Genomic DNA, 27,581 nt, shown 5'->3' on the forward strand with positions numbered 1-27,581 from the left:
AAATGACATACTTACCTGATTTGTTTGATATTAATAGTAAACGGTTACATATTTAACTAAGAGTAAGACTGGCCTGTTAATGCTGAGTTTTTATGGTGTCAGCTCTAGGGGTGGTGGGTAGCCTAGTGGTTAGAGCGTTGGGCCAGTAACTGAAAGGTTGCTAGATTGAATCCCTGAGCTGACAAGGTAAAAATCTGTTGTTCTGCCCCTGAACAAGGCAGTTAACCCACTGTTCCTAGGCTGTCATTGTAAATAAGAATATTTTCTTAACTGACTTGCCTAGTAAAATCTAAATAGATTCCTGCAGTTAGTCTGGGTGTCTGGTTAAGGAAATGGGTTTAGCTAGGGATAGCTTGAGCTGACAATGACTTGGTGTTTAAAAGCTGGCATTCTATAGACAAGATGTGTGTGACCTGAGATAGCCTGGAAGAGTTTAGAACAATGCCTTGTTGTTTCATCTTCCTGGCATCTGGGAAACTATGCTGGGTTGGAAGTAAAACAACATCCCGTGTAGATAATAACTAGGAGATGGACCAAGATGGCTTATGGGAACGGTAGAAATGACTGACTGAGCATTTAGGGCCTATATAAGATCTCTGTTTTTTCATTATCAGTTAAGCTCTCGGCAACACAACTTAGAGTGTGCGGTCGACAGTTTAATTATTGCAATAATTAATCGATGTTGAAAAAGATGATTGTTTGAATAATTGTCCAAGTCTCTCTCAGTACTGAAATTTCCACTACACACCCCTATCTTGTCACAACACAACTGATTGGCTCAAACGCATTAAGAAGGAAAGAAATTCCACAAATTAACTTTTAACAAGGCAAACCTGTTAATTGAAATGCATTCCAGGTCCACCTCATGAAGCTGGTCGAGAGAATGCCAAGACTGTGCAAAGGCAAAGGGTGGCTACTTTGAAGCATCTCAAATATAAATCTCCATCTTATAATCTCCACCCGGCACAGCCAGAAGAGGACTGGCCACCCCTCATAGCCTGGTTCCTCTCTAGGTTTCTTCCTAGGTTCCTGCCGTTCTAGGGAGTTTTTCCTAGCCACCGGGATTCTACACCTGCATTGCTTGCTGTTTGGGGTTTTACGCTGGGTTTCTGTACAGCACTTTGATATATCAGCTGATGTAAGAAGGACTATATAAATACATTTGATTTGAAAGTATATTTAGCTTTGTTTAACACTTTTTTGCTTACTACATGATTCCATATGTGTTATTTCATAGTTTTGATGTCTTCACTATTATTATTCTACAATGTAGAAAATAGTACAAATAAATAAAAAATCAGAATGAGTAGGTGTGTCCAAACTTTTGACTGGTACTGTAGATGCACCTTAAAGCATTACATATGGATCCCTGAACTGGGGTATCAGCTTTCCCAGTGACACCCACAGAACACAACTCAAATGAAACAGTCATAGGTCCTATTGCAGTACTATGTCTGTGGGAAATCACCTCTCTAGTAAGCCTATTTAAGTATTGAACATTAATTTTGCACTGTAAAGCATTAAATATGGATTGTGGATACATGAAATGGGGTATCAGTCTACTCAGTGACGCACACAAGACATTACTCTGAAGATTTTACACAAATATTAGCGTCATAGCTCTTATTGCAGGACATTTACTGTGGAAAATCAACTCAAGGAAAGTACAGGAAGAATACAGAATTAATTCAACAGTATTCTCTTTCCTATGGTCATTCATTCTCTCACCTCAGTGAAGAAGGGATAATATGTGAGAAAAATATATGCTCAGAAATAGAGGAAAAACAGTAGAGATTGAAATGAATAAAAATGACTTATAAAATCAATGAAATTATGTATGGGTAACATTAACTGACTCAACGACTTTGTCTGAATAATTAATGAATTATATTATTGTTAGAAATTTTATTACAATAGGCCTACAGTTATCATAGGCTACTAATAATAATATAATATAGCGAGTCATGCGTGCATACATGTTTTTGTATGGGTGGTCCCAGGAAATAGCTTACATTTCAGTTAAAGTGGCAATCAGCAGTTGCTACATTTTTAAAAACGTTTTGGACCAATTGTTTCTTGAAGAATACAACTCATCAGCTTAGTTTGACTGTTATTTAGCTCGTCTGGTAGGCTTGTGTCACTGGGCAGCTCTCGGCTGTGCTTCCCTTTGTAGTCTGTAATGGTTTGCAAGCCCTGCCACATCTGAGGAGCGTCGGAGCCGGTGTAGTATGATTCGATCTTAGTCCTGTACTGACGCTTTGACTGTTTGATGGTTCGTCGGAGGGCATAGCGGAATTTCTTGTTACCTATAATCCATGGCTTCTGGTTGGGGTATGTACATACAGACACTGTTGGTACGACGTCCTCGATGCACTTATTGATAATGCCAGTGACTGATGTGGTGTACTCCTAATGCCATCGGAAGAATCCTGGAACATATTCCAGTCTGTTCTAGCAAAACAGTCCTGTAGTTTAGTATCTGCTTCATCTGACCAATTTTTTATAGACCGAGTCACTGGTGCTTCCTGCACCAGTGACTCGGTCTATAAAAGGAGGATAGAATTATGGTCAGATTTGCCAAATGGAGGGCGAGGAAGAGCTTTGTACGCGTCTCTGTGTGTGGAGTAAAGGTGACCTATAATGTTTTCCCCTCTGATTGCACATTTAACATGCTGATAGAAATGAGATAAAACTGATTGAAGTTTCCCTGCGTTAAAGTCCCCGGCCACTAGGAGTGCCACCTTTGGATGAGCGTTTTCCTGTTTGCTTATGGCGGAATATAGCTCATTGAGTGCGGTTTTGGTGCCAGCATCGTTCTGTGGTGGTAGGTAGACAGCTACGAAAAATACAAATGAAAACACTCTAGTAAGATACTGTGGTCTACAGCTTATCATGAGATACTCTACCTCAGGGGAGCAAGACCTTGAGACCTTGAGACTTCCTTAGATATCGTGGACCAGCTGTTGTTTATATATATATGGATAGGCATATTAGCTACTCGTCGCCTGATCCTCACAAGGCACCCTGATCTTTTTCTGCGAAATCTCAGTTTCCTTCTCCTGCGAATGAATGGGGATCTGGGCCTGGTTGGTTGGGTGTCTGTAGTATTTCCCTCCCATCCGACTCATTGAAGAAAAACTCTTTGTCTAATCTGAGATGAGTAATCACAGTTCTGATGTCCAAAAGCTATTTTCGGTCATAAGAGACGGTAGCCGCAACATTATGTACAAAACAGGTTATGAACAACGCGAAAAAAACAAACAAAATGACATGGTTGGTTAACTTCTCTGGGATATGTGGGTAGCGTCCCACTTGGCCAAATGCCAGAAAAAATGTAGCGCACCAAATTCAAATATATTACTATAAAAATCAATCTTTCATGAAATCACACATGAAAGACACCAAATTAAAGCTACACATGTTGTGAATCCAGCCAACATGTCTGATTTCAAAAAGGATTTAGGGGGAAAGCACACCAAACAATTATGTTAGCTCAGTACATAGCCACAGAAAAACACAGCCATTTTCCCAGCAAAAGATAGTAGTCACAAAAAGCAGAAATAGAGATAAAATTAATCACTAACCTTTGATGATCTTCATCAGATGACACTCATAGGACATCATGTTACGCAATACATTTATGTTTTGTTCGATAATGTGCATATTTATATCCACAAATCTCGGTTTACATTGGCGCCATGTTCAGAAATGTCTCCAAAATATCCGGAGAAATTGCAGAGAGCCACGTCAAATAACAGAAATACTCATCATAAACTTTGATGAAAGATACATGTTTTACATAGAATTAAAGATACACTTGTTCTTAATGCAACCGCTGTGTCAGATTTAAAAAAAACTTTACGTAAAAAGCACACCATGCAATGATCTGAGACGGCGCTCAAAAATAACAACATTTCTCCGCCATGTTGGAGTCAACAGATATACGAAATTACATCATAAATATTCCCTTACCTTTGATGATCTTCATCAGAATGCACTCCCAGGAATCCTAGTTCCACAATAAATCGTTGTTTTGTTCGATAATGTCCATTACTTATGTCTAAGTAGCTACTTTTGCTAGCATGTTTAGTGCACATGTCCAAACGCTCGCACAGATGCAGGCGAACTCGGACGAAAACTTCAAGAAGTTATATAACAGGTCAAATAAACTGGTCAAACTAAGTAGAGAATCAATCTTCAGGATGTTGTTATCATAACTATCCAATAACGTTCCAACCGGAGAATTCCTTTGTGTCTCTAGAAGTTATGGAAAGCAAGACGATATCGTTTGGAACGCGCATGACCAGGAACTGGCATTCTGCCAGACCAATGACTGAAACACCTCCCATCCGGCTCAACATCACAGTAGAGGCTTCATTCCACGTTCTACAGACTGTTGACATCTAGTGGAAGGCGTAGGAAGTGCAAACAGATCCATATCTTACAGGGAATTGAATAGGCGATTAGTTGAACATCGACCAGCCTCAGAATTCTCACTTCCTGTTTGGATTTTTTCTCAGGTTTTTGCCTGCCATATGAGTTCTGTTATACTCACAGACATCATTCAAACAGTTTTAGAGACTTCAGCGTGTTTTATATCCAATAGTAATAATATTATGCATATATTAGCATCTGGGACAGAGTAGGAGGCAGTTCACTATGGGCACGCAATTCATCCAAAAGTGAAAATGCTGACCCCTATCACAAAGAAGTTAAGAGCCGATAAATAAAGGATGTGGATAAATCTGGTAAATGGTCGCAGATTCATAGCACTGTCTATGAATTTGAGAGTGCTTACATTTCTCCAGCCCCATCCCTCAGCTTTTTACAGAAATGTTTTCCTTAGTATACATTTTGATTGAACACATTCGTTCATAAAGGCTAGTGTACTAGCCTATATGCTTATATGACCATTAAACACAGTTTAGTTTAACTTGAATGGATAAAGAGCAGGTGGTCCAAACGGGATGCGTCTCTGTGGCTAAGTGTTATTGGCACTGAAATAATTGTATCATAAGTATAGTAGGAAAATAGTCTTTATAGATCAATGTGTCTATATCACATGTAGGCTTGTCTGTTGTTTAGGGCCACGCTAAAAATGAATCATATTTACAGAGTGATTGCACAACATGTAATGGGGTAGCCTAGGCAGATCAGACCTGGGTTCAAATACTATTTCAGGTATTTAAATTACTTTTCAATACATTTCAAAACAAGTATTCAGGTTGCCTTTATATGAAAAAACAAGTAGTTGAATATTGAAATGTATTTGGGAATACACTTGGAAAGTATTTGAAAATAATCAAATACAATGATTCATTTAACCCTGCCATGTGAAAATAGTGTTTGAAATAAGTATTTACAAGTAACTATTCAAATAATCAAATAAAAGTAGGCCTACATGTTTGCGGCTGTTTATTTGAAAATACTCAAATACACAGAAAAAAGTATTTTAATAAGAAATACTCAAATACACACGTATTTGAACCCGCAGGCCCGAGGCAGGTATATAATTAAATAGTCGTCTTTTTTAATTATAAAAAATATGTTTATTTTTGGCCTATTGGTAAACTCGGGGATGCTGTATTCAGAGGACAATACTCCACATCCACATTATTATGGCCCGCTTGCACTTCTCCCCGCAATGTTCTGTGCACAGCCCGACCCTGTAGCACGACGCCCTAATGTCAGGTGCGCTCTGCTCAGCATCCCTCCACCAGAGACCGCGAGGACAGATGCTGACTGGGAGAAACGCCAAATCCACCGCGTCACACGAATCATTCGCGATGGGACAGACTCATAATGAAGACGTGAAATATTTATTCACATCCTTTTATTCCTGTTTCAGTCTTTGGGGTCTCTAATTTCAACTTTTGTGGAGTTTAATTTGGCTGTCCTATAGCTACGGCTTCCTGGTTTGGGGGATTGAGCTGAGTTGGGTTAGGCTGGACAGGCTGTTTCTATTATATAATGTATGGTTTGGACAATGGGTGCGCGTGGATGGATTTCAGCGCGACTTTAGAGTCTGAAATCCAAACCGAAGATCAGATGAAAGGATGAGGTCTCTTTTTTCACCCAGGTCTCTCTGTATGTCTATCTAATTATCAACAGCAGGTCAGTGGGAGAAGAGGGGAGTATTAGAAGTGCTCACCTGTAGGCCTATATATTGAGGAGATGTGAGCCGCAATGTACAGTTCAAGCGGGACTTTTCAGGGACAGAGCGCCATTTCGACGAGCGCCATTTCAGGGAATATGGTTATGGAGGAAGAGACAGCCACACTCGATGGACGGCACAGGTTGTATAAAATAAAATATGTCTCTGAGCTGAAATGGCTTGGTTAAAAAGGAAAGCATTAAGCTTTTGCTTGGCTTAATGAAAGGTTTTGTGTTGATTTGACTTGTTGATTATTAGAAATAACCTTTTAGACTAACTAGGCTAGGCCTATTTTAAAACTGGAAAAGGCAAACGCGTGCTTCATGGCACGGGTTACGCTAGAGATTTCTCCTCATTCTCGAGCTAGAACTATTGCTTGGGTTCACTATATCCGCCATCCGGGGAACGTCCTTCCATCCTGGGGCAGTGTATTAGCGCACGAACTGCACGCGCACTCAACAATATGCAATATGTCAAGCCATCAAAAACTTGAGAAATGTATGCGAAAGCTTTAAAGCCTAATGCGATTGTTTTTGTAGTAGGCTATAAATAAATGTAATGCTCGTATCAGTATTGCCAATAGGCTTAAAAAAACGTAATAAAATCTAAAATGATTAGTGTTGTTACCATCAGCTATCTTAATATGTTCGCCAAATCCGTCAAGTGGCACACAGCACGGGACAGCTGTGCATCTCCACGCACTAAAGAGGTCTGTGACACTGACGAACTGCGCAAGACGTTGATTAGCAGCAGGAGGAGAGGGAGGATGGCAGCATGGAGTAATCCCTCTCCACTGGGTTAAGATGCTTACCAACGAGTTACCTTTCCACCTGAAAATCTCCGGCCAGGCAGCCCAAACAGACGGAGCACCGGGAGAGATGGAGAGATAGAGGGACCGGGAGGCCGGCGGTGGAGAGAAGAGAGCATGGGGTGTTTGTCTGTTTTTCAGGTCAGGATGAGGATGCCGTCATTTAGGTGATGTGGCCTTCGTTCAGGTATGTAGCTATTCCTCGAAGAGCGAAGGAGGGAATAAGTAAGGGGGAGAAAACAGTCATTGAGTATAAAGATGTATGACCCTTCTACAGTGTATTATTTTTGCGTGCGTAAAGTACGCTTGGATTATTTTATTTTATTTCGCAGTTCGCATTAGGGCATGTCATTTTATTAACAGTAGCCCCCGCATCTTAAAAGAGAAAACTATTTTTTAATTTCACATAGAATAAACCTTTTACAATTTATGTGTTGTATGCTGTGTTACTTCAAACATTGAATTAAAAGTGGTCGCCTAGTCTTTTGAAAAATGTATTTTAATCTAATTGTAATTGTAGGCTATATACTCTATATCAGAAAAGCTAGATCACTTCTCGGAAAATATGAGTGAGGCCTACAATTCAGTTTGATCAAATAAAATTACACAGCATTCTAAGTAGCTAGAGCTACAGTTAATTATTTTAAGTTGGCTTCTCGTGCTTTACAGAAATTATTTATAGGCCAACAAAAACCATATAATCACTTTTTAGTCCATATGTAGGCTATAAAGCGGTGACTGACTGATTAAACTATATTTGTAAAAAATGATCAAGGTCGTTCGTGGATGATTACAGGCCTACAGTAAACTACCCTCTTGGTGAACCCTCTCGTGCCCTCCTTCCAGGGTTAGTATTTCCAAATCGTTCTTAAAATAACAGGAGGTGGAGGTGAGTAGACTGCGTCATCATCAGACAAATGCGATTACCTCCAGCATCGAGTGCATTCTAAAGAAAGGTGAACTCAGCCGCTCCCCTAGACACGCAGCTAGGCCTGCGGATACTCTTCATAGCCTATACCTGCATTTTGGGGGGGAATTGGGCCTGAAGTCTACTGAATAATAACAAAAAGTATCTGAGTGTTTTCTGTAGAAATAATATTTATTTATATTTATTCGTTAAATATAGGCATTTTGATTACCCTATACCCGATGTGAAAAGGCTCGAGTTAACTGTTAGGCCTACAACGTTATAAATGAACATGTTATTTTTCTAATCGAAATATGCCTATAATACGAGTGAAACGTCTGTACTCGCCTAATAAAAATTGCTAACCAATTTCAGGGGCATTCTTCTAACCATTGCAAAGAGCTCACTCAACTCGCATAATGTCAGATGTCTCTTTCTTTCTCGCTCTGTCTCTTCTCTCTATCTCTCACTCAAAAAACTTTGCTCTTTAGCACTATTGATTTTTCCCGGAAGCTGGAAGACGAGCTCTGCTCTGGGACCCATTTGGAGCGTCTCAAAAATCACTTAGCGCATCATTCCACACAGCCGGGATCAATCCTGGAGCTGGTCAGTGGGTCGGCACCGCACGGGGCTGATTGTCTGCGTCTCTCTAGGTGTCCCAGGGATGGATGTTTGTTCTAACCCGGCATAAGGGACACAAGAGGATAGCAGATGGTCCAAGCGGATTAAAACCCGGCCGGTGCGCGGTGCAGTGCATGAGGAGGGAGAGAGAAAATTGTTGCAAGAGGACATGGATATAAGAAACTAAAACATGGGACAGCACCTTAAATAGACCAACATTTTGTCACCAATTGCTCCATAGTGTCTCATTACTTAACGCATTCATACTGTGGCATATTGTGGGCTGATTTTAAGTAGTAGCCCAGTGTATTGAATGCATCGTTTACACTGTGTTGGATTATATGTTTTAGGTCAATGTTGGAACACATAGATAGAGCATAATTGTTTTCTGTGTGGTGAGGGATACGTTCTGGTGTTTGAGAGAGTTCTCTAGTCATGCATTTCAAGTTCTGCCTTTCCGCTCCCCCTTGTTCAGTCCCCTTCACAGAGCTGAGAAAATTCTCTCAACCATCCAATCAGATCTGTGAAGGGGAATAAACAAGGACAGAAGGTGGGGAACAAGTTCCTGGATTGAAACGCAGCCTTCCATGTGTTCTGTCCTGCCCTGCATGGATGTAGTAGGCTACCCATGCAGCATGCCCTGGTGCTGGGCTGATGACTCCTCCTGTTCTGTGTATGGCACTGGTAGAATTCACTGTGACGGCACACTATCAGTGAATTACCATAGGGCCATAAACAGAGTAGAGAAAGAACCACATTACCCAACATGCATTGCGGACACTGTGCCCTACCCTCTTTATATTCTATACACCAACTGCGTAGAATTCAGTGTTGATGAAGGTTCATGACCATGCTTGGGTTTCAATGTCCGTGGACAGACAAACAACTTGCTATTCATCCAACTATTACATGTAGTCTTCCTCCGGCTGGTGCTGTCAGTTAAGACATGGCCTCCACTCGTCTTCTTTGCCCATTTTGGCACTAGCACATTTTTGCTTCTGTATATATCTGTTTGAGCAATCATGTGTAGTGCCAATATAGGAGGAGACAGACACTCAACTCTTGTCTTGTTGGTTTGTTTTCTGAGTGGACGGAGGTTGTGTAGAACGTGGAGTAGTGATACGTAGGTGATGGGTCCTGTCACAGATGTGCATTGTCACTGACTTGACGGAAAACCTGAGGGTGGGATCAATGACTTTGTCTCTTTAGATTCATAAATACTTAATGATCCCATTTCTTTCTCTTTCCTATGGACAAAGAGCCAGACATAAAGAGGTGAGCTCTAGAGAGAAAGCAGAGGATGATCTATAGATCTGATCAATGATCTGGGTCCTCTCCAATATCTTGCTTGCTATGGAGGTCTATACTCTGTTCCAGAGGCCCTGAATCCTGGAACCTGAGCTGTAGCCTCAGGCACAGGCCTCATGACTCACATAGAGCCTGATGATGCTCTCAGACTAAATGTATTCAAACCATTCCACAGCAGCCAAGTTGTAGTGCCTCCCTAGGATGATCATTATTCTCCTTGGTGACTCCTGGGCAATACTACTGACCAATCGAGAGCTTGGGGCTATAAGGTTCTATCTGTAAAAAGATGAGTCTGAGATAAATGGCTTTAAAGTTTCGAACCCTCATTGGTTTGAATGGTGTCAGCAATTTTTATCTTGTATTCTTTTGAACTTGACATTAATTGGGGTATTAAAAGTACTATATATGTAGATACAATTTAACAGAACGAGGCTATGTCAATAACTACTTTTTGACAAAAATTAGGTTAAACCTTATAGTCCCAAGTTCTCACCATAACAATCCAGAGAATGTTCAGGAGTTGAAACCAAACTGACCAACTGAGGTGGTCCACCGATGTGTTTCTGATTCCCCTGTTCTCCCCCGGTGTTTGGCAATGGTAGAACTCACACTGGTGGGCTAGTTGGATCCAGTGGTTCTAGACTTGCCAACAACTGACTGAGAGCTTCCCAGCCAGCCAGATCCACATGGTAAACATCCCCCTTCAGACCACATGTTGATGGAATTAAAAGGCAATAATGAAAACCAGCAGGCAATGCAGCCTTTATTTGTTTCTGCCTATCATTTGGTGATCAACAACAAGCATCCCCCTTCCACTTGCTCTGACTCCTCTCTACAACCCCCCCCCACTCCCTCCATCTCTCTCTCTTCCTCTCTCCCCCAGGTCCCAGGGCTAAGGCTCAGTAGCTGTGTGTCATCCCCCTGGGGGCGTCTGTGCTACAATTAGCTGATTATGACATACACTCCCAGAGTAACCTTACACTTCTCAGAGGAGTGTATGTAACACACTCAGCCTCAGGGGTTGTAACAGAGATCCATTCTATACTCAACCCCGTTAACCATTATCCTCACTGGAAAGAGAAGTGCATCCTATAGAGATTTGCCCCAATCAGCTAATCAATAAATCAATTTGATTGTTTTATATGCTTTCCCTGTCGTAGGTACGGGTTTGGCTGGGGCTGGAGTATAGTGCTGGGTTGGGGATGGAATATGGGACTGGAATATGGGGCTGGGATTGGAGTCAAATCAAATCAAAGTTTATTTGTCACGTGCGCTGAATACAACAGGTATTTACAGTGAAATGCTTACTTACAGGCTCTAACCAATAGTGCAAAAAAGGTATTAGGCGAACAATAGGTAAGTAAAGAAATAAAACAACAGTAAAAAGACAGTTGAAAATAACAGTAGCGAGGCTATATACAGACACCGGTTAGTCAGGCTGATTGAGGTGGTATGTACATGTAGATATGGTTAAAGTGACTATGCATATATGATGAACAGAGAGTAGCAGTAGCGTAAAAGAGGGGTTGGCGGGTGGTGGGTGGCAGGACACAATGCAGATAGCCCAGTTAGCCATTTGATTACCTGTTCAGGAGTTTTATGGCTTGGGGGTAAAAACTGTTGAGAAGCCTTTTTTTAATAGAGCTGGGATTGGAATATAGGGCTGGAATATGGGTCTGGGATTGGAGTATAGGGCTGGGATTGGAATATAGGGCTGTGGCTGGAATGTGGGGCTGGGATTGGAGTATAGGGCTGGGGCTGGAATATGGGTCTGGGATTGGGAGTATAGGGCTGGGATTGGAATATGGGTCTGGGATTGGAATATAGGGCTGGGATATGGGACTGGGATTGGAATATAGGGCTGGAATATGGGGCTGGGATTGGAGTATAGGGCTGGTATTGGAATATAGGGCTGGAATATGGGGCTGGGGCTGGAATATAGGGCTGGGATTGGAATATGGGTCTGGGATTGGAATATAGGGCTGGGATATGGGACTGGGATTGGAATATAGGGCTGGGGATGGAATATGGGGCTGGAATATGGGACTGATATTGGAGTATAGGGCTGGGATTGGAATATAGGGCTGGGGTTGGAATATGGGGCTGGGATTGGAATATGGGGCTGGGGAAGGCAGGTAGCCCAGTTGTTAAAGCTTTGGGCCAGTAACTGAAAGGTTGCAAGATCAAATCCCCGTACTGACAAGGTAAAAATCTGTCATTCTGCTCCTGAACAAGGCAGTTAACCCACTGTCCCTAACCATTAGCTGTCATTGTAAATAGGAATTTGTTCTTAACTGACTTGCCTAGTTAAATAAAGGTTAAATAAATAAAAAAATATGGGGCTGGGTTGGGCAGTGCGTGAGTGGATTTAGCACTGTAACACTGATGTGCAGTAGATTAGAGCCTATGTTGTCCCTGCAACAGCAGAAGGGCCTGCTGTAAATCCTGGGCTTTAGAGTTAGCCACAGCCACCGTATGATGAAACCAGCTCCCTCTCTATGACACCATCGGTGGGGGGTGAGAGGAGGGAAGTAGGTCTTGATGATGTCCATTTTTTAAATATTGAGCTTAATAATCAGCTTTAAAACACTGTAGTTCATCGGGTTCAACATGGAATTGGGATGTTTTTCGTTCACACCCACCCACAGTTCCTCTAGGGTGTTGCACAGCTCAGAGCCAGCACCTGAGTGCATTACGTTGTCATAGAAATAGTCTAAACAAAGAAAACTACTGTAGGTCCAATTTAACACAGGGTTAAACTGATGTCTATGGACAGCGTGCTGCTGACAGCTGCTGCTGGTGATTAGACCATGTAGTCATGATGGAGGGGATCAAAGCTGTTTAGAGAGAGGGGGGAGACACACACACTATGACCTATATGGTGTCCCAAAGCAGACCCCTGGAGGGAGACCAGAGGAGGTTTATAGGGAGGTAGGAAGTGTGCACGTGTGTTGTGCTAAAACCCGCCCCGCCCGCCACTCATGGGTTATATGGAAGCAGGGCAAGAGGAGGATAAATGGGCTTGGGAGTGGGAGAGGGTGAAAGGGGGGAGAAAGAGGGTGGATTATGGGTTGGAGTGTAAATGGATCCTATTATCAGCCATTCAGTGATGGTAGTACATAGAAGTGCAGGGGAAATGACTGTACAGCTGATCACACCGTATTCATGTCTTAATGCTGAATGAATGTAGTTCTATGCTGCATGTAGGCCTATAGTAAGTGGAGGTTTTAGGTGCTCTAGTGATGCCTTCTAAATTGTCTCAAAGTGGATTAATAAAGATGTGTTAAATTGTATTGTTGTATATTACAATATACTGTATAGTAACAACTGAACATAGAGCCTACAGAGTGACAGGTGGTTGGCAGGTGAGAAAGAAGGTAAGGTGGGGTCTGAAATATAAAGTGTGGGGGGTGACAGATAAAAATAACAGGTTACACATTGTAACACACACACACACACACCACCACCTGCACAATCACCACCTCTTCATCCTGGATGCTATCAATTTAGCCTGATTTAAATACCACAATGCACTGGGGTTTCGGAGGAAGGGTTCCACCCGGAGTTCTTTATCCTAGACCTGTCTCAGTGAGTGCGCGCACACACACACACACACACACAGGATTACTGTAATCCAGGGACATAGGGTATTTTTAGGTTTGTGCGGCCAGAGATCTACACTCATGATAGGCATGGAACACCGATCTAGGAAAACATGCACCAATGTTCTAAAAATCAATTAGTTGGGCCTTGGATTGCTTTTGTGATTGAACTGAATAAACATGTGTGTGCACTGTTGCTTTTCATACAGAATAAAAACAAATAAATGGTTAAGGAAAAAGGCAATTTGCTCATGTATTGAGATGAATCTGTGTAATTCTGCTGAGGGAGAGCTTTCTCATCTCATTGCATTGGCCAGATATACTACTGAATACTGCCACCTGGTGCTTGGGATGACCACAGCGAACACATAGCCTAGACTAGAGAAACGTAGATGAGAGATGCCCAACCCTACCCACCTGTCATACACACATATGAAAAGATAGGAGGGGTGTAAGTAATATGGTGGAAATCCAACCATGCCCTCTGAGTCAGAGTAGAGTGCAGCAGAGCAGACAGGAGCTCAGGTGAACTCAGGTAAGGAGACCCCAGGGGAGTCCTGATGTGTCCAGGTAACACTGTATAACACTCTGAGGGTTCTAAAGCACTGCTCTCAAATGGAAGTCACACAGCTTACTCACTGCCTCTACTTTCAACATTAGCCCATACACACTTTAGTAAAACAATAATCTGTTCTAAAGGATCAGAGTGGAGGGGGGAGAGACAGAGTGAGGGGCAGAACCTGATTAGGCAGACAAACTCTCAGATCTGATGGAAGGGGGAGGGGGGGGGGGTTACTGAGTGTGGATGTGCCGACTGCTCTTCAAAAAGCCCCCCCCCCACACACCAACTCGTTGAGTGCCATGGTAACAGTAATTGTTGCAGCATCTCCTGGGAAGGCCCGCCAGAACAATCATTTGGAAGGGCATTTGATTTCCATGCCGGTCGTGTTTTTGATTTTCAGGGAGGTGCCAACAGTGTTCTTTATTAAGATGTAAAACTACAATTTATACAACGGGTGGGGTTGGAATTTTAATTCCCATTGTTATAGAGCATTCCAAAAACATAATAAAAGGCACAACATAGGCCTACATACTCCTGGCCATGTTCCACGTGCTGACTTGGCCTGTTGGTGATCTGTAGGCTTCCTCATTAATCGTACATTGATCTCTAACTTAAGCACTACGGAGCTCCGTATATTTGTATTATGCATGGCCTAACTACATAAAATGGCGAAATACATTATGATTTCAAAGAAATTTAAATTATTTTACTAACAACACTCCTCTTAGCTGTTCATATCGACATATCCTTTATAATAGGCTAATGCAAATCTTTGATTGCATGTGCAAACCAAGGCAAGAATAATTCCGACAGTAATGAATTAGATTGGGAAGCATCCCAAAATATTTGCCTCTATATAACTACCTAGTTCACAGAAGAATTTCCGTATGCTGCATGTAAAAAACAGCTACATTTTTACATCTTGCCGGCATAAGTCTTTTATACCTCCCATGCGCTAATCCAGGCACCACAATTGACGAGTGGGAGTGTGGGACGTGGGTGGGCGTCTTTTCTAATAAATCCATTTAATATACACCATCACAAAGAAATCCATTATTAATTCGTCCTAAGAAACATTATAATACTAATAAAATGAACTATTGCTGTGATCGCCAGCAACCGTAGCAGTGGTTTCGACGAGTGGAATTATAGAGGCACTTGTTGCAGCAGATGATGCATTATTTTTAAACCAATTTCTAATAGCTATTTTGAAGGTATCCAGGCCTACTGATCACTGAGGCACACTGTTGTGTTTAACTAACGCTCCACCCACTACTAATTCGAAATGGCGGTAAAAAAGAGACGTGACTTCATGATGCACATGATAGGTGTTCAACCCTGTCAGTCATAATTACTTGAGCCATATTTAATTTAACAAGACAATTATTTTTTTAGGTAATTTAAACTTTAAATGGTCTTAATGTCATACATAAATCAGTGTTACAGCAAACAAAAAGTTTAAAAAAAGTTGAATTCAACTATGTATTTTATTAGGACGGGCCAGGAGGTATGGTAAGGCAGGACAGGCCCTCTAAGGCCCGCCCATAACATTGGCCCTGCTATCACCTCTCCCATCCAGAAGGGCACTTACAGTAAAGTAATGACTCTGGATCAGTCTATCTCCTCACCCCACATATTATCTACAGGTCAGGAGGGAAGACCTAAACAAACACACAGGTCCATCTACCACTGTATCCTGTGTGTGTGTGTGTGTGTGTGTGTGTGTGTGTGTGTGTGTGTGTGTGTGTGTGTGTGTGTGTGTGTGTGTGTGTGTGTGTGTGTGAGTCATCAAACTCCAGAAACATCCACAGATCAGCCGCTACACTTCTTTGACTAGCTTCATTGCACCACCTAGTGGGCATAGTTAGAACTACAGTTAGAACTATAGAGACAGGCACACGCTGTTTGAGGAGAGCAGAGTTAATGAGACTGACTAGCAGGTGAGTCACAACTTTATCTTTGGAAAAGACGCGAGAAAAAAAGATGGTAAAATGTAACATTTTATTAATCTTTAACCTATTTGTTATTACTTATCTGCTTTGTTTTCATTCAGAAAGTTTAAACATTATTTAGATATCTTTGGAAAGATTGAAAATAAGATTTATTTTTATTTTTATTAGATAATCTGTGCTCCTCTATTACAACTTGATATTATATGTAAGATTCTGCTAAATAACATACACCTCCCCCAAACCCCGCCACTTCAGACAACAGATAAAAATAATGGAAAATAGAAAACTCAAACCCGGCAACTGAGTCTGGCCTTGGGATATGAATCCGGTGGGAAATGATCATTTCTGCTTCTGTTCACAATAATACAGTATGTACATAAAAAAAGAGCTTCTCAGCATATCAATTCTCTCAGACCAACGACGGCCCTCCAGTGAGGTCAGATGGCTCAGCAGAGGTCAGAGGACAGGGGTTAAAGGTCAGTCAGACATCATGGTTGTGGTGTTACCCGTCAGTGCTGGGCTATAGTTCCCCCACAAACACAAATCTGAGCCAGGTCTCCTGGTCCTCCCTCCCTCTGAGCCACATATGTCTTTGGGATGCTATGGTACATCTTTGGTCTTCACTACCATAGATTAGTATCTGCAATGAACACACTCACTGTCACTTACAGGAACATACTGTAACACCAAATTACTTTACTATTTATGTTCATTCCTGATTTTAGTGTGTATATGTGTATTATATGCGTGAGAGTATGCAAATGCAGATGTGAGTGTATGTGTGTGAGAGTTTCCCCACCTGTAGTAGTTAGGTTTAAAGGGTCCGGTCTTGCTGAGGCCCAGGTATTTGCCCTGCTCATCAGTCAGCTCTGTGAGGTGGGCATCAAACGTTGGCAGGTGGAGACTGGCCACAAACTCATCTGAAAACACACACACACACACAACACACACACACACACACACACAGTCACAGTACACCCTGTCAAAACCTACGTAACAAGGTAGTAGGTAGGTGAGGTGGTGTGTCTTACCCATCTTTTTGGGCAGAAGGTAGACGTCTTGTTTGTATCGTCCCTCTGGGGCGTTGTAAAGCTCTATTAGAGCCAGTGCCTGAGTGCATTACGTTAAGTTATAGAAATAGTATACATAGAAAACATGTAAATTACAAAGAGACTGTGGATACAAAGGCCTGTCCCTTTTCATAATGCATACATGTAGCACTCCACAAAACAGCAGTACAGCTTGTGTGTTTGCTGCGACCATGAGTTCCCCTGCTGTGTGTGAGACAGACAGACCTGTGTGGTGGCGGTGATGGAGAGGACGAAGGTGGGCACCGTGGAGCAGCTCAGATTCAACAGACGACCCTGAGAAAACACACACATACACATACCAGTGATCACACACCTGACACACACTCAGGCAACAAGCATACACACACAGACACTCACTTCAGCCAGTAAGATTATTCTCTTGCCATCGGGCCAGATGACATGGTCCACCTGTGATCTCACTTTCTCCCAGGTCAACTCTGGGGTCCGCAGACTCACCTTACAGAGGAAAGACACAGTCTATCAACCTCAAACACACACAGACACAAATGCAGACACATACAGATGTAGGATGTTAATTTGAGCCAGTTTTCTACAGCAGGAAAATAATCCTGCAGCAACAGGAAATGTGAATTATTATATGGATTATAATTAATTTACATTTTTGTAGGGGTTGATACATTTTCCTTAGGGGCAAATTAAGTCTGATATTTAAAATAGGAAATTACAAAGTTCAGAAGCCTTTTTATACCTTGAATAATGCTGTGCAGGAAAATCCTCAGCAACAAGAGTGATCAAATCAAGATCCTACATTTGTACACGCACACACGCACACACGTCTCACCACGTCTATCTCAGTGTTGGAGTGTCCCATGTTACAGACGATGCAGCCGTTCTTCATCCTGTCCAGGTACTCTCTTGCTACCACATTCTTGTTGCCTGAAGACAAACACTGAGGCTTTCATAGTCTGTCATAAACTGTCATAGCCTGTTATAACCTATCATAGCCTATCATAACCTACAATAGCCTATCATAACGTAGCTAGCTTTCATTGTAAATAAGAATTAGTTCTTATTGACCTGCCTGATAAAATAAAGGTAACAAAAAAAACTGTCATCATAGCTGGTTATAACCTATCATAGCTTATTCTAAGTTATTATATAGGGGTTAGGATTAGGGTTGGAGATGGCGTTAGGGTTGGAACTACTGTTAGGGCTAGTTTCTGAACCCTAACCATAACCCTAATCTTGGCATAACCCTAACCGTAGTTTCATGTCCACATTCAGGTTCTACCCTAACACTAACACCAACCCCAACCCTAACCCTAGCTTCATGTCCACATTCAGTTCTACCCTAACCGGAGCCTCAACCCTAACCCTAACCCCTACAGCCTGATTTATACCCTACGTAGGCATGGAAGAACTACAAGTAGCTATGCAAAATGGCATTGCAATGCAGTCAATTCATAACTCGTAGAATTGCCATTTTGCTTAGCATTGTTGCATTGCGTACATAAGGTATAAGGCTAAACCCTGATTCCAGTTTAGTGTCCTTTTATCAATTCTTCTTTTTATTTTTCACTTTCCTCTTTGAACCAGTAAGGTTCTGGCTCTCCCTTTGACCCGTTCCGGGAAGCTCCGGCTCAATTTAACCACTGGTCATAACCTATCATTGCCTGTTATAACTTATCACAGTCGTATTACAGGACCACTGAGAGGGTTGGTAACCTGAGAAACACTCCTACTGGAGAGTATACATTTACAGGTACATTTGTGGCATTAAAAGGACTGTAATGTAATTCTATAGCTAACTCTTCAGACCTATAGTGTGTGAGAGTAAAGGCTTTCCCAGCCTACGGTCTCTTTACTGGACCATTCACATGACCTCTGTGGGTGATGACATCATGTCTTACCTGTGCAGGTGATGACCAGGTCCACCTGTCTGATGACCTCATTGAGCTTGACCAGTCTGAAGCCATCCATGCTGGCGCAGGGAGAGGAGACATATACACACCTACATGTCTTACTCCAATTTACACACACACACACACACACACACACACACACACACACACACACACACACACACACACACACACACACACACACACACACACACACACACACACACACACACACACACACACACACGTCATACCAGGCCTGCAGGGCACATATGGGGTCCACCTCTGTGACGTTCACTACTGAGCCCATGGCCTTCAGAGCGGCAGAGCAACCTTTACCAACCTGGCCAGAGAGAGAGAGGGGAGGGGAAAACATACGTACACACAGATGGAATAAACACTTTACACCTTGGTGTTTAATAGGTGCTAATAAAATACTGACCTCTCCATAGCCACACACCACCACCTGCTTTCCCCCGAACATCACATCTGTAGAGCGTTTCAACCTGGGGGAGGGATGGGAGGCCAAAGGTTACACACTCAAAAGTTCAAAGGTCACACACACAAACACGCATGTTGATTCTGCACCTGTGTGTTTTCATATACGTACCCATCCAGTATGGACTCCCTGCAGCAGTAAAGGTTGTCAAACTTCTGTTTAGTAATGGAGTCATTGACGTTCATAGCAGGGATACACAGTCTCCCTGCCTTGGACAGCTGGTACAGCCTTGGGAAGAAGGGGAACACTGCTACCTTAGCACTACACATAGGCTATATCCCAAATGTCCCCTTTTACCTATGTAGCGCACTACTTTTGACCAGGGCCCTTAAGGGAATATTGTGTAAATTGGAACACAGACAAAGTATACCAGTCTAATGATGTCACAAGTGTTAGCTTCTTTCATTCAATTTATATTGCCCCATGCTTTAATGAGCTGTCCTTATTCACACAGGTGACTCATATGAGTCACACAAGTTGTCATGACTCAGGCAAACAATAGGCTTATCATACCTGAAATATCCATTGTTTTAGATAAGAGTGTCTTCTAATCTAAAAGGTATTTCACAACAATCAGAGACACGTGTGCTCCAATCCCACCTGTGAACCCCTGTGACACTCTCTTCCACGATCCCCTTGATCATCTTGAACATGTTGGGGTATTTCTTAAAGATCCAGTGGGTCAGGTCTCCCCCGTCATCCAGGATCTGACAAAAACAGAATACACCCATGACTGTATCCATCCTGATCATAGCTGTCTAATGTGAGAGCTAGGCCTGTACTGTACCACATTAAGAGAGAGAGACAGGTAGGCCTATACTGTACTGTACCATATTGGGCTGCCAGGCCTCCAGGCTGACACAGCGGTCAATACACCACCAGAAGTCATCCTCCGACTCCCCCTTCCATGCAAACACAGAGAAGCCTGAGAGAGACAGAGAGAGAATATGAGAGATACAGAGAGAGAGAGAGAGAATATGAGAGAGACACAGAGAGAGAGAGAGAGAGAGAGAGAGAGAGAGAGAGAGCGTAATACTGAGTGTCTCTCACCTCCCTCAGCCAGAGCTGCAGCCACAGCGTTCTGGGTGGAGTAGATGTTACAGGCTGCCCAGCGACACTGAGCCCCCAACGCAGACAGAGTCTCCATCAAGACCTACAGGTATGCACATGTATACACACACACGCACACACGCAGTCCAATTCAGTTTGTGTGTGTGTATGTGCGTGATTCAGTGTCTGTTTGTGTGTGGATGTGTGTGTGTGCATGCATGCATGCTCACAGCGGTCTGAGCGGTGATGTGAGTACAGCCCACTACTTTAGCTCCAACCAGCGGTTTCTCTCCCCCTGATCTCTTTCTCAGGGCCATCAGAGCTGGCATCTCTACACAGACAGAGAAGTGAGAAGGAGGAATAGGAGGAAGGGTAGAAAGAGAGAGTGAGAGACAGAGAGAAAGAGGGAGAGAACCTGACACACCTTGAGTCATGTTCCCAACCTCTTTCTTACCTTACTCTTTACCACGCAAGCATGCATGCACACACACACACACACACCCTCCATTCCCTCTCACCTTGTTCAGCAATCTCGATCTCCCTGCGTCCGAAGTCGGCCTGTTTGATGTTCTTGATGCAGAAGTCTTGATGTCCCTTAGAGCTCCTCTGCTGCCTGTCTCTAGGAGACATCTCATCCTCTGAACTGTCTGTGTACGACGCAGCTAAGGGTTTGTGTGTGAGGGGAGGTAAGGGGGTGACAGAGTAATCAACATCAGGCACAATAAAAACAGTATGAACGAGATAAATCATCTAGGGCTCACTGAAAGCTCTCATTTGACCAAATAGTCAAAAGTTAACAGCTATGTGATTTTCAGGTCTGAGGTTTAACTACATGCTACGTACAGTCTGGATTACTGCTCCCCCCACCTATCTCTCGCGCCCTCCTCTCTCTCTCCTTGCCTCTGAAGTGTGTAGGCTGTAGGGCACCCCACCCAGGCAGAGATCAGAAGGGCTGAGAACAGCCCAGGGGACAGATTAGGAGTAAATGAAAAATGGTAATTCCTCTGAAGACTTTATCTCCTAAGGAGAAAGGCCTTGGACTAATCTATATGTAACCAGCCCTCTGTTCCCCAGCCGCTGTGACCACAGCCAGGGCTATAGACTGAGAGACAAAACACACCATGCTGTAGAAGGGTTAAAAGCAGTGGGTGCATGTGTGGATACCGGAGCTGTAGCTGTCTGTGGAGGAATGGGAGAGGGAGCGGGACAGGGAGTGACGACCGGTCTTAGTGAGACGTTTGTTAAACTCCTGCTTCTGATCAGCAAACTGGATTTGCTGCAGGGAGAGAGAAAGAGAGAGAGCGAGAGAGGGAGAGTTACTTTTGAGACAAGAGAAACAGACAAGGTTAGAAGGACGCCAGGGTTATATCCACCGCATTGTCCAAGGCATTATATAAACCTCCTTTTTTTACTCAACATAAGGAACAAAACACACAAAGGAGGCACTGATGATTCAAGAGGTTCACATAGTTCTCTCACTCTCTCACCATAGCTCACACTCACACACCTTCCCTCTCTCCCTAACACACTCTTCATAACACGCTCACCGTCTCTCACTCACCCACTTTCATTCTCTTTCCCTTATCTCTCTCTTTTCATAGCCCCCTTTTTCTCTCCATCACTCTCCCCCTCTCTCCGTCTCACCATCCAATGTGGTGGTTGGAAGGCAGGGCTGGTGGAGGGTTCCCACTTAGCCATGCCTGCTGTCTGCTCCCTCTGACACAGTCTATGCTTCTTTTACCCACTCAGCCTAGTTCAGTTAAGCCAGGTTCAGTCCAGTCTGCCCCAGTCTCTGCCTCTTATTCCCACTTGGTACAGCCTAGATCAATCCAGTCCAATCTCGTCCAGCCTGGTAGCATAGTCTGGTTAGGTTAGTTGCTAGGACTGTTCTTTTTAAAGTCGTTCACCACTCTCCCTAAAACTCCCCGCCCACCGGGCTCTGTTCTACCTAACACTCCATTCCAAAGTGACATACACACATCAGCCTGGACTCATATACTAGACGTAACATAGTACATGTAATTCCGGGATACTCAAATTAGTATGATATGTTACGTTTGGTATGGTTACATAAGACAGACGGTTACTTAAGGAAACCATTTAAGTAGGGTGGTTGGTCTGGAGTATAACGCGAACGTCTAGCAACGCATCACGGACAACATTTGAACTAATTAGCACTTTTCAACTACTTGCTACTTTGCAGCTACTTAGCATGTTAGCTAACCCTTCCCCAAACCATAACCCTTTTAGCTAACCCTTCCCCTATCCTTAACCCTTTTAGCTAACCCTTCCCCTAACCTTAACCCTTTAACCTAACTCCTAAACTTAACCCTAATTCCTAACCCTAGCATAGCTAATGTTAGCCAGCTAGCTAACATTAGCCATCTAGCTAGAATTCGTAACATATCATATGTTTTGCAAATTCGTAACATATTGTAATTTTACAAATTTGTAACATATTGTACGTTTTCAAATTTGTAACATATAAAATGAATTGTAATTCGTGACATATCATACAAAATGGGTGATGGACATACACAAATTAATACATATCATACGAAACGGAAGATGTCAAACTAAATTGAGTGTCTCGGATTTACATACAGAATAATACAAAATGCTCTGAGACCTGGGTTGCACTCACACATGGGCGGACACACACACACACACACACACACACACACACACACACACACACACACACACACACACACACACACACACACACACACCTTTACAGTCTAATACTCTCAGAATAGTTTTCTGGCTTGACCCCCCCTCACACATGCACACCCACACACTCGTGTTAGGCCGTGGGTACACCCCTTGTCTCATGCGGTCCGAGTGGAGCTGAGTTGGCAGCTCTTAATAGGATTAGCTGATAAGGGTCGTAGGTCAGTCAGAAGTCTGTGGAGCTGAATTCCTGACTTCAGATCCCCCACACCGGGCCACATTCCAACTCTACAACAATGCTGACTTCAGATCCCCCCACTCAAGGACACATTCCATTTTTACCGTTAGCACCCTTCCCCTAGCCCAGGGCTAATCAAACCTTGAGGTTTGCAGCACTGCTGGTTTTCATCCTTCCCATCTAATCTGGGTCTGTTTCTGATTTGTTGACACTTTCCATTTCTACCCATAGACCCTTTCACCTTACCAGAATGTATCGTTTGGTGAGGGCTGCACAATACTACTTATTTTTAAATCAGAAACATACCCTGCCTGGATCACCCTCAATCACCCTCCAATGGTTAACGGGTGGATCATAAGACTCATAAAGGCCAAATGTGCTGCTCAGGATCAAACTGTCCACTTACTACCTCGTTAAGAGCTGCCTCGTTAAGAGCTGCCTCATTAAGGGTAATTAGCCTCACAGTGTTTCTAATGGTTTATAATGAGGGTCAATATGGCTGCGTTTAGACAGGCAGGCTAATTTTTTTCTGACAAATTGGTCTTTTGACCAATCACATCAGACCTTTTCACATCAGATCTTTTTCAGAGCTGACCTGATTGGTCAAAAGACCAATTCATGAAAAAAATATCACAATTGGGCTGCCTGTGTAAACGCAGGCTAAGAAGCAGTTTCTCATGTTAAATTGCTGTACTTCCTCAAGAGAGATTCTCACATGAATAGCTCACATTTCTGTCCTGTTCTATTCCTTGCACATGGTGAGCACTCAGAGAGAGATGCACATAGAGAGTTACAGAATGTTAAACAAGCCCAATGTGTAACTCTAATCAGAGATATTTCAGTTAGAAACCATTTGTATGGTATTTACTGTATTGTAGCCTACATGTATTTGTACTGTATTGCTGCCCTGTCTGAGCAGCTGAACTGAGCCATGGGATGGCTCATATGGGCTGCCACAGGAGGCCAGTGTTTTCTACAGAGCTCATTTGTCCACAAACAAACTCACACAGGGCACCACCTTCCCATTAACCTTCTCCTATTTCCCTTCAGGAGACTGAAAGGATTTGGCATGGGTCCTCAGATCCTCAAAAGGTTCAAAAGCTGCAACATTGAGAGCAATCTGACTGGTTGCATCACTGCCTGGTACGGCAACTGCTCGGCCTCCAACCGCAAGGCACTACAGAGGGTAGTGCGTACGGCCCAGTACATCACTGGAGCTAAGCTGCCTGCCATCCAGGACCTCTACACCAGGCGGTGTCAGAGGAAGGCCCTAAAAATTGTCAATGACCCCAGCCACCCCAGTCATAGACTGTTCTCTCTGCTACCGCATGGCAAGCGGTATCGGAGCACCAAGTCTAGGTCCAAAAGGCTTCTTAACAGCTTTTACCCCCAAGCCATAAGACTCCTGAACAGGTAATCAAATGGCTACCCGGACTATTTGCATTGTGTCACACCGCAGTGACGCCTGCTGCTACTCTCTTTTTATCATCTATGCATAATCACTTTAACTATACCTACATGTACATATTACCCCGATTGCCCCCACACATTGACTCTGTACTGGTACCCCCCTATATAGCCATGCTACTGTTGTTTTCACTGTTATTTTCCTTTTTTCTTTACTTATCTATTGTTTCCATAATACCTATTTTTTACTTAAAAATTGCACTGTTGGTTAGGACTTGTAAGTAAGCATTTCACTGTAAGGTCTACACCTGTTGTATTCGGCGCACATGACAAATAAACTTTGATTTGATGACAAAACAGCCCTGACCCTGAACCGCCCCTATTCCCTTCCACTAGATCCCTACAGCAGCTCTGCCATATCTGATCCCTTCAGGTGTGAATACAACAGGAAGGTAGAGCCTTGGGGAAGGGGCTTGGGGTTGTTTCTGGTCAGCCTGTGGTGTAAACATAGAAACATGTGAGACCCCATAGTAAACAATAATAATAACAGCAATAGCATGATAAGAACACAAACCATACAGGATGAGTTAACATTGCTGGGGAAAGGGAGGGGATGGATATCGGAGGTAGAACTCTGTACAAACTGTAGAAAGACTGTAGAACTCACTGATCCTATGTACAGTCTTGGCCAAAGGTTTTGAGAATGACACAAATTAAAATTTTCACAAAGTCTGCTGCCTCAGTTTGTATGATGGCAATTTGCATATACTCCAGAATGTTATGAAGAGTGATCAGATGAAATGCAATTAATTGCAAAGTCCCTCTTTGCCATGCAAATGAACGGAATCCCCCCAAAACATTTCCACTGCATTTCAGCCCTGCCACAAAAGGACAAGCTGACATCATGTCAGTGATTCTCTCGTTAACACAGGTGTGAGTGTTGACGAGGACAAGGCTGGAGATCACTCTGTCATGCTGATTGAGTTTGAATAACAGACTGGAAGCTTCAAAAGGAGGGTGGTGCTTGGAATCATTGCTCTTCCTCTGTCAACCATGGTTACCTGCAAGGAAACACGTGCCGTCATCATTGCTTTGCACAAAAATGGCTTCACAGGCAAGGATATTGCTGCCAGTAAGATTGCACCTAAATCAACCATTTATCGGATCATCAAGAACTTCAAGGAGAGCGGTTCAATTGTTGTGAAGAAGGATTCAGGGCGCCCAAGAAAGTCCAGCAAGCGCCAGGACCGTCTCCTAAAGTTGATTCAGCTGCGGGACCGGGGCACCCCCAGTACAGAGCTTGCTCAGGAATGGCAGCAGGCAGGTGTGAGTGCATCTGCACGCACAGTGAGGCGAAGACTTTTGGAGGATGGGCTGGTGTCAAGAAGGGCAGCAAAGAAGCCACTTCTCTCCAGAAAAAACATCAGGGACAGACTGATATTCTGCAAAAGGTACAGGGATTGGACTGCTGAGGACTGGGGTAAAGTAATTTTCTCTGATGAATCCCCTTTCCGATTGTTTGGGGCATCTGGAAAAAAGCTTGTCCGGAGAAGACAAGGTGAGCGCTACCATCAGTCCTGTGTCACGCCAACAGTAAGGCATCCTGAGACCATTCATGTGTGGGGTTGCTTCTCAGCCAAGGGAGTGGGCTCACTCACAATTTTGCCTAAAAACACAGCCATGAATAAAAAATGGTACCAACACATCCCCCGAGAGCAACTTCTCCCAACCATCCAGGAACAGTTTGGTGACGAACAATGCCTTTTTCCAGCATGATGGAGCACCTTGCCATAATGCAAATGTGACAACTAAGTTGCTTGGGGAACAAAACATCCATATTTTGGGTCCATGGCCAGAAAACTCCCCAGACCTTGATCCCATTGAGAACTTGTGGTCAATCCTCAAGAGGCAGGTGGGCAAACAAAAACCCACAAATTCTGACAAATTCCAAGCATTGACTACGCAAGAATGGGCTGCCATCAGTCAGGATGTGGCCCAGAAGTTATTTGACAGCATGCCAGGGCGGATTGCAGAGGTCTTGAAAAAGAAGGGTCAACACTGCAAATATTGACTCTTTGCATCAACTTCATGTAATTGTCAATAAAAGCCTTTGACACTTATGAAATGCTTGTAATTATACTTCAGTATTCCATAGTAACATCTGACAAAAATATCTAAAGACACTGAGACCACAAACTTTGTGGAAATTAATATTTGTGTCATTCTCAAAACTTTTGGCCACGACTGTACTAACCAGACCCATAAGGCTCTCTTCCTATGTAGATACTGCGGCTGTTGAAGCAGAATACACTCACTCACTGACTTATTGACATTGAACAGAAAGGTAAATACTGACTGCACTTAAATGAGCTGATCTGATTCAAAGGAGTACATCAACCTGACACATTTTTATAACACTAGTAGCCTTTCCCCTGAGAAAAGGTGCATAGCTGAGTATACTCAGAACTCAAACTGCTGCTTGATCTTTCACACACAAGGAAGGATACCGAACTGAATGGCCTCAAATCATAAGAGAGCACGAGTTAACTGAATGACGACACAGTCCCCAGAGAGGGATAATCTGAGCCACTGTGATTAAAGATGGACGGACAGATACATGTTATTTAATTAAAGGCTCTGACTTAAAAGTGTAGTTCACCGCAAATTATGAAATTACTTATGTGTTTCCTTACCTTGAATGTACTCTATGGGCCAGGAGAAATTCGGATCCACACTCTGGGTGCAACGAATCCACTCTCAAATAACTAAATCACATACAGCAGAGGTATTGGTACCTTCCCCACAGAGATGTAGAAGTAATTCAACCTGGGGAGGATACAGAGATAC

General features: G+C 43.1%; 1 protein-coding gene across 2 annotated transcripts in view; it reads right to left on the reverse strand.

Moving 5' to 3' along the window:
• Window positions 1-15,782: 15,782 nt before the first annotated feature.
• The window catches only part of LOC120066368 (putative adenosylhomocysteinase 3), a 69,994-nt gene continuing 58,195 nt past the window's right edge, over window positions 15,783-27,581 (reverse strand). The window contains exons 2-18 of one of the 2 annotated variants that reach the window (XM_039017688.1): window positions 27,428-27,560; window positions 21,581-21,692; window positions 20,935-21,063; window positions 20,647-20,747; window positions 20,417-20,519; window positions 20,197-20,291; window positions 19,967-20,073; window positions 19,478-19,594; window positions 19,310-19,373; window positions 19,122-19,210; window positions 18,877-18,947; window positions 17,808-17,902; window positions 17,363-17,461; window positions 17,210-17,278; window positions 16,946-17,024; window positions 16,714-16,834; window positions 15,783-16,554 (exon numbers count right to left, since the gene is read on the reverse strand). In XM_039017688.1, coding sequence (XP_038873616.1) covers window positions 16,548-16,554; window positions 16,714-16,834; window positions 16,946-17,024; window positions 17,210-17,278; window positions 17,363-17,461; window positions 17,808-17,902; window positions 18,877-18,947; window positions 19,122-19,210; window positions 19,310-19,373; window positions 19,478-19,594; window positions 19,967-20,073; window positions 20,197-20,291; window positions 20,417-20,519; window positions 20,647-20,747; window positions 20,935-21,046 — 1,329 coding nt within the window. In that variant the 5' untranslated portion in view covers window positions 21,047-21,063; window positions 21,581-21,692; window positions 27,428-27,560 and the 3' untranslated portion in view covers window positions 15,783-16,547. Of the gene's footprint in view, window positions 16,555-16,713; window positions 16,835-16,945; window positions 17,025-17,209; window positions 17,279-17,362; window positions 17,462-17,807; window positions 17,903-18,876; window positions 18,948-19,121; window positions 19,211-19,309; window positions 19,374-19,477; window positions 19,595-19,966; window positions 20,074-20,196; window positions 20,292-20,416; window positions 20,520-20,646; window positions 20,748-20,934; window positions 21,079-21,580; window positions 21,693-27,427; window positions 27,561-27,581 lie in introns of both variants that reach the window. The other variant, XM_039017687.1, reaches the window with a different exon arrangement.

Source organism: Salvelinus namaycush, chromosome 21 (assembly GCF_016432855.1).
Source record: "Salvelinus namaycush isolate Seneca chromosome 21, SaNama_1.0, whole genome shotgun sequence".
Taxonomy (NCBI): Eukaryota; Metazoa; Chordata; class Actinopteri; order Salmoniformes; family Salmonidae; genus Salvelinus; species Salvelinus namaycush.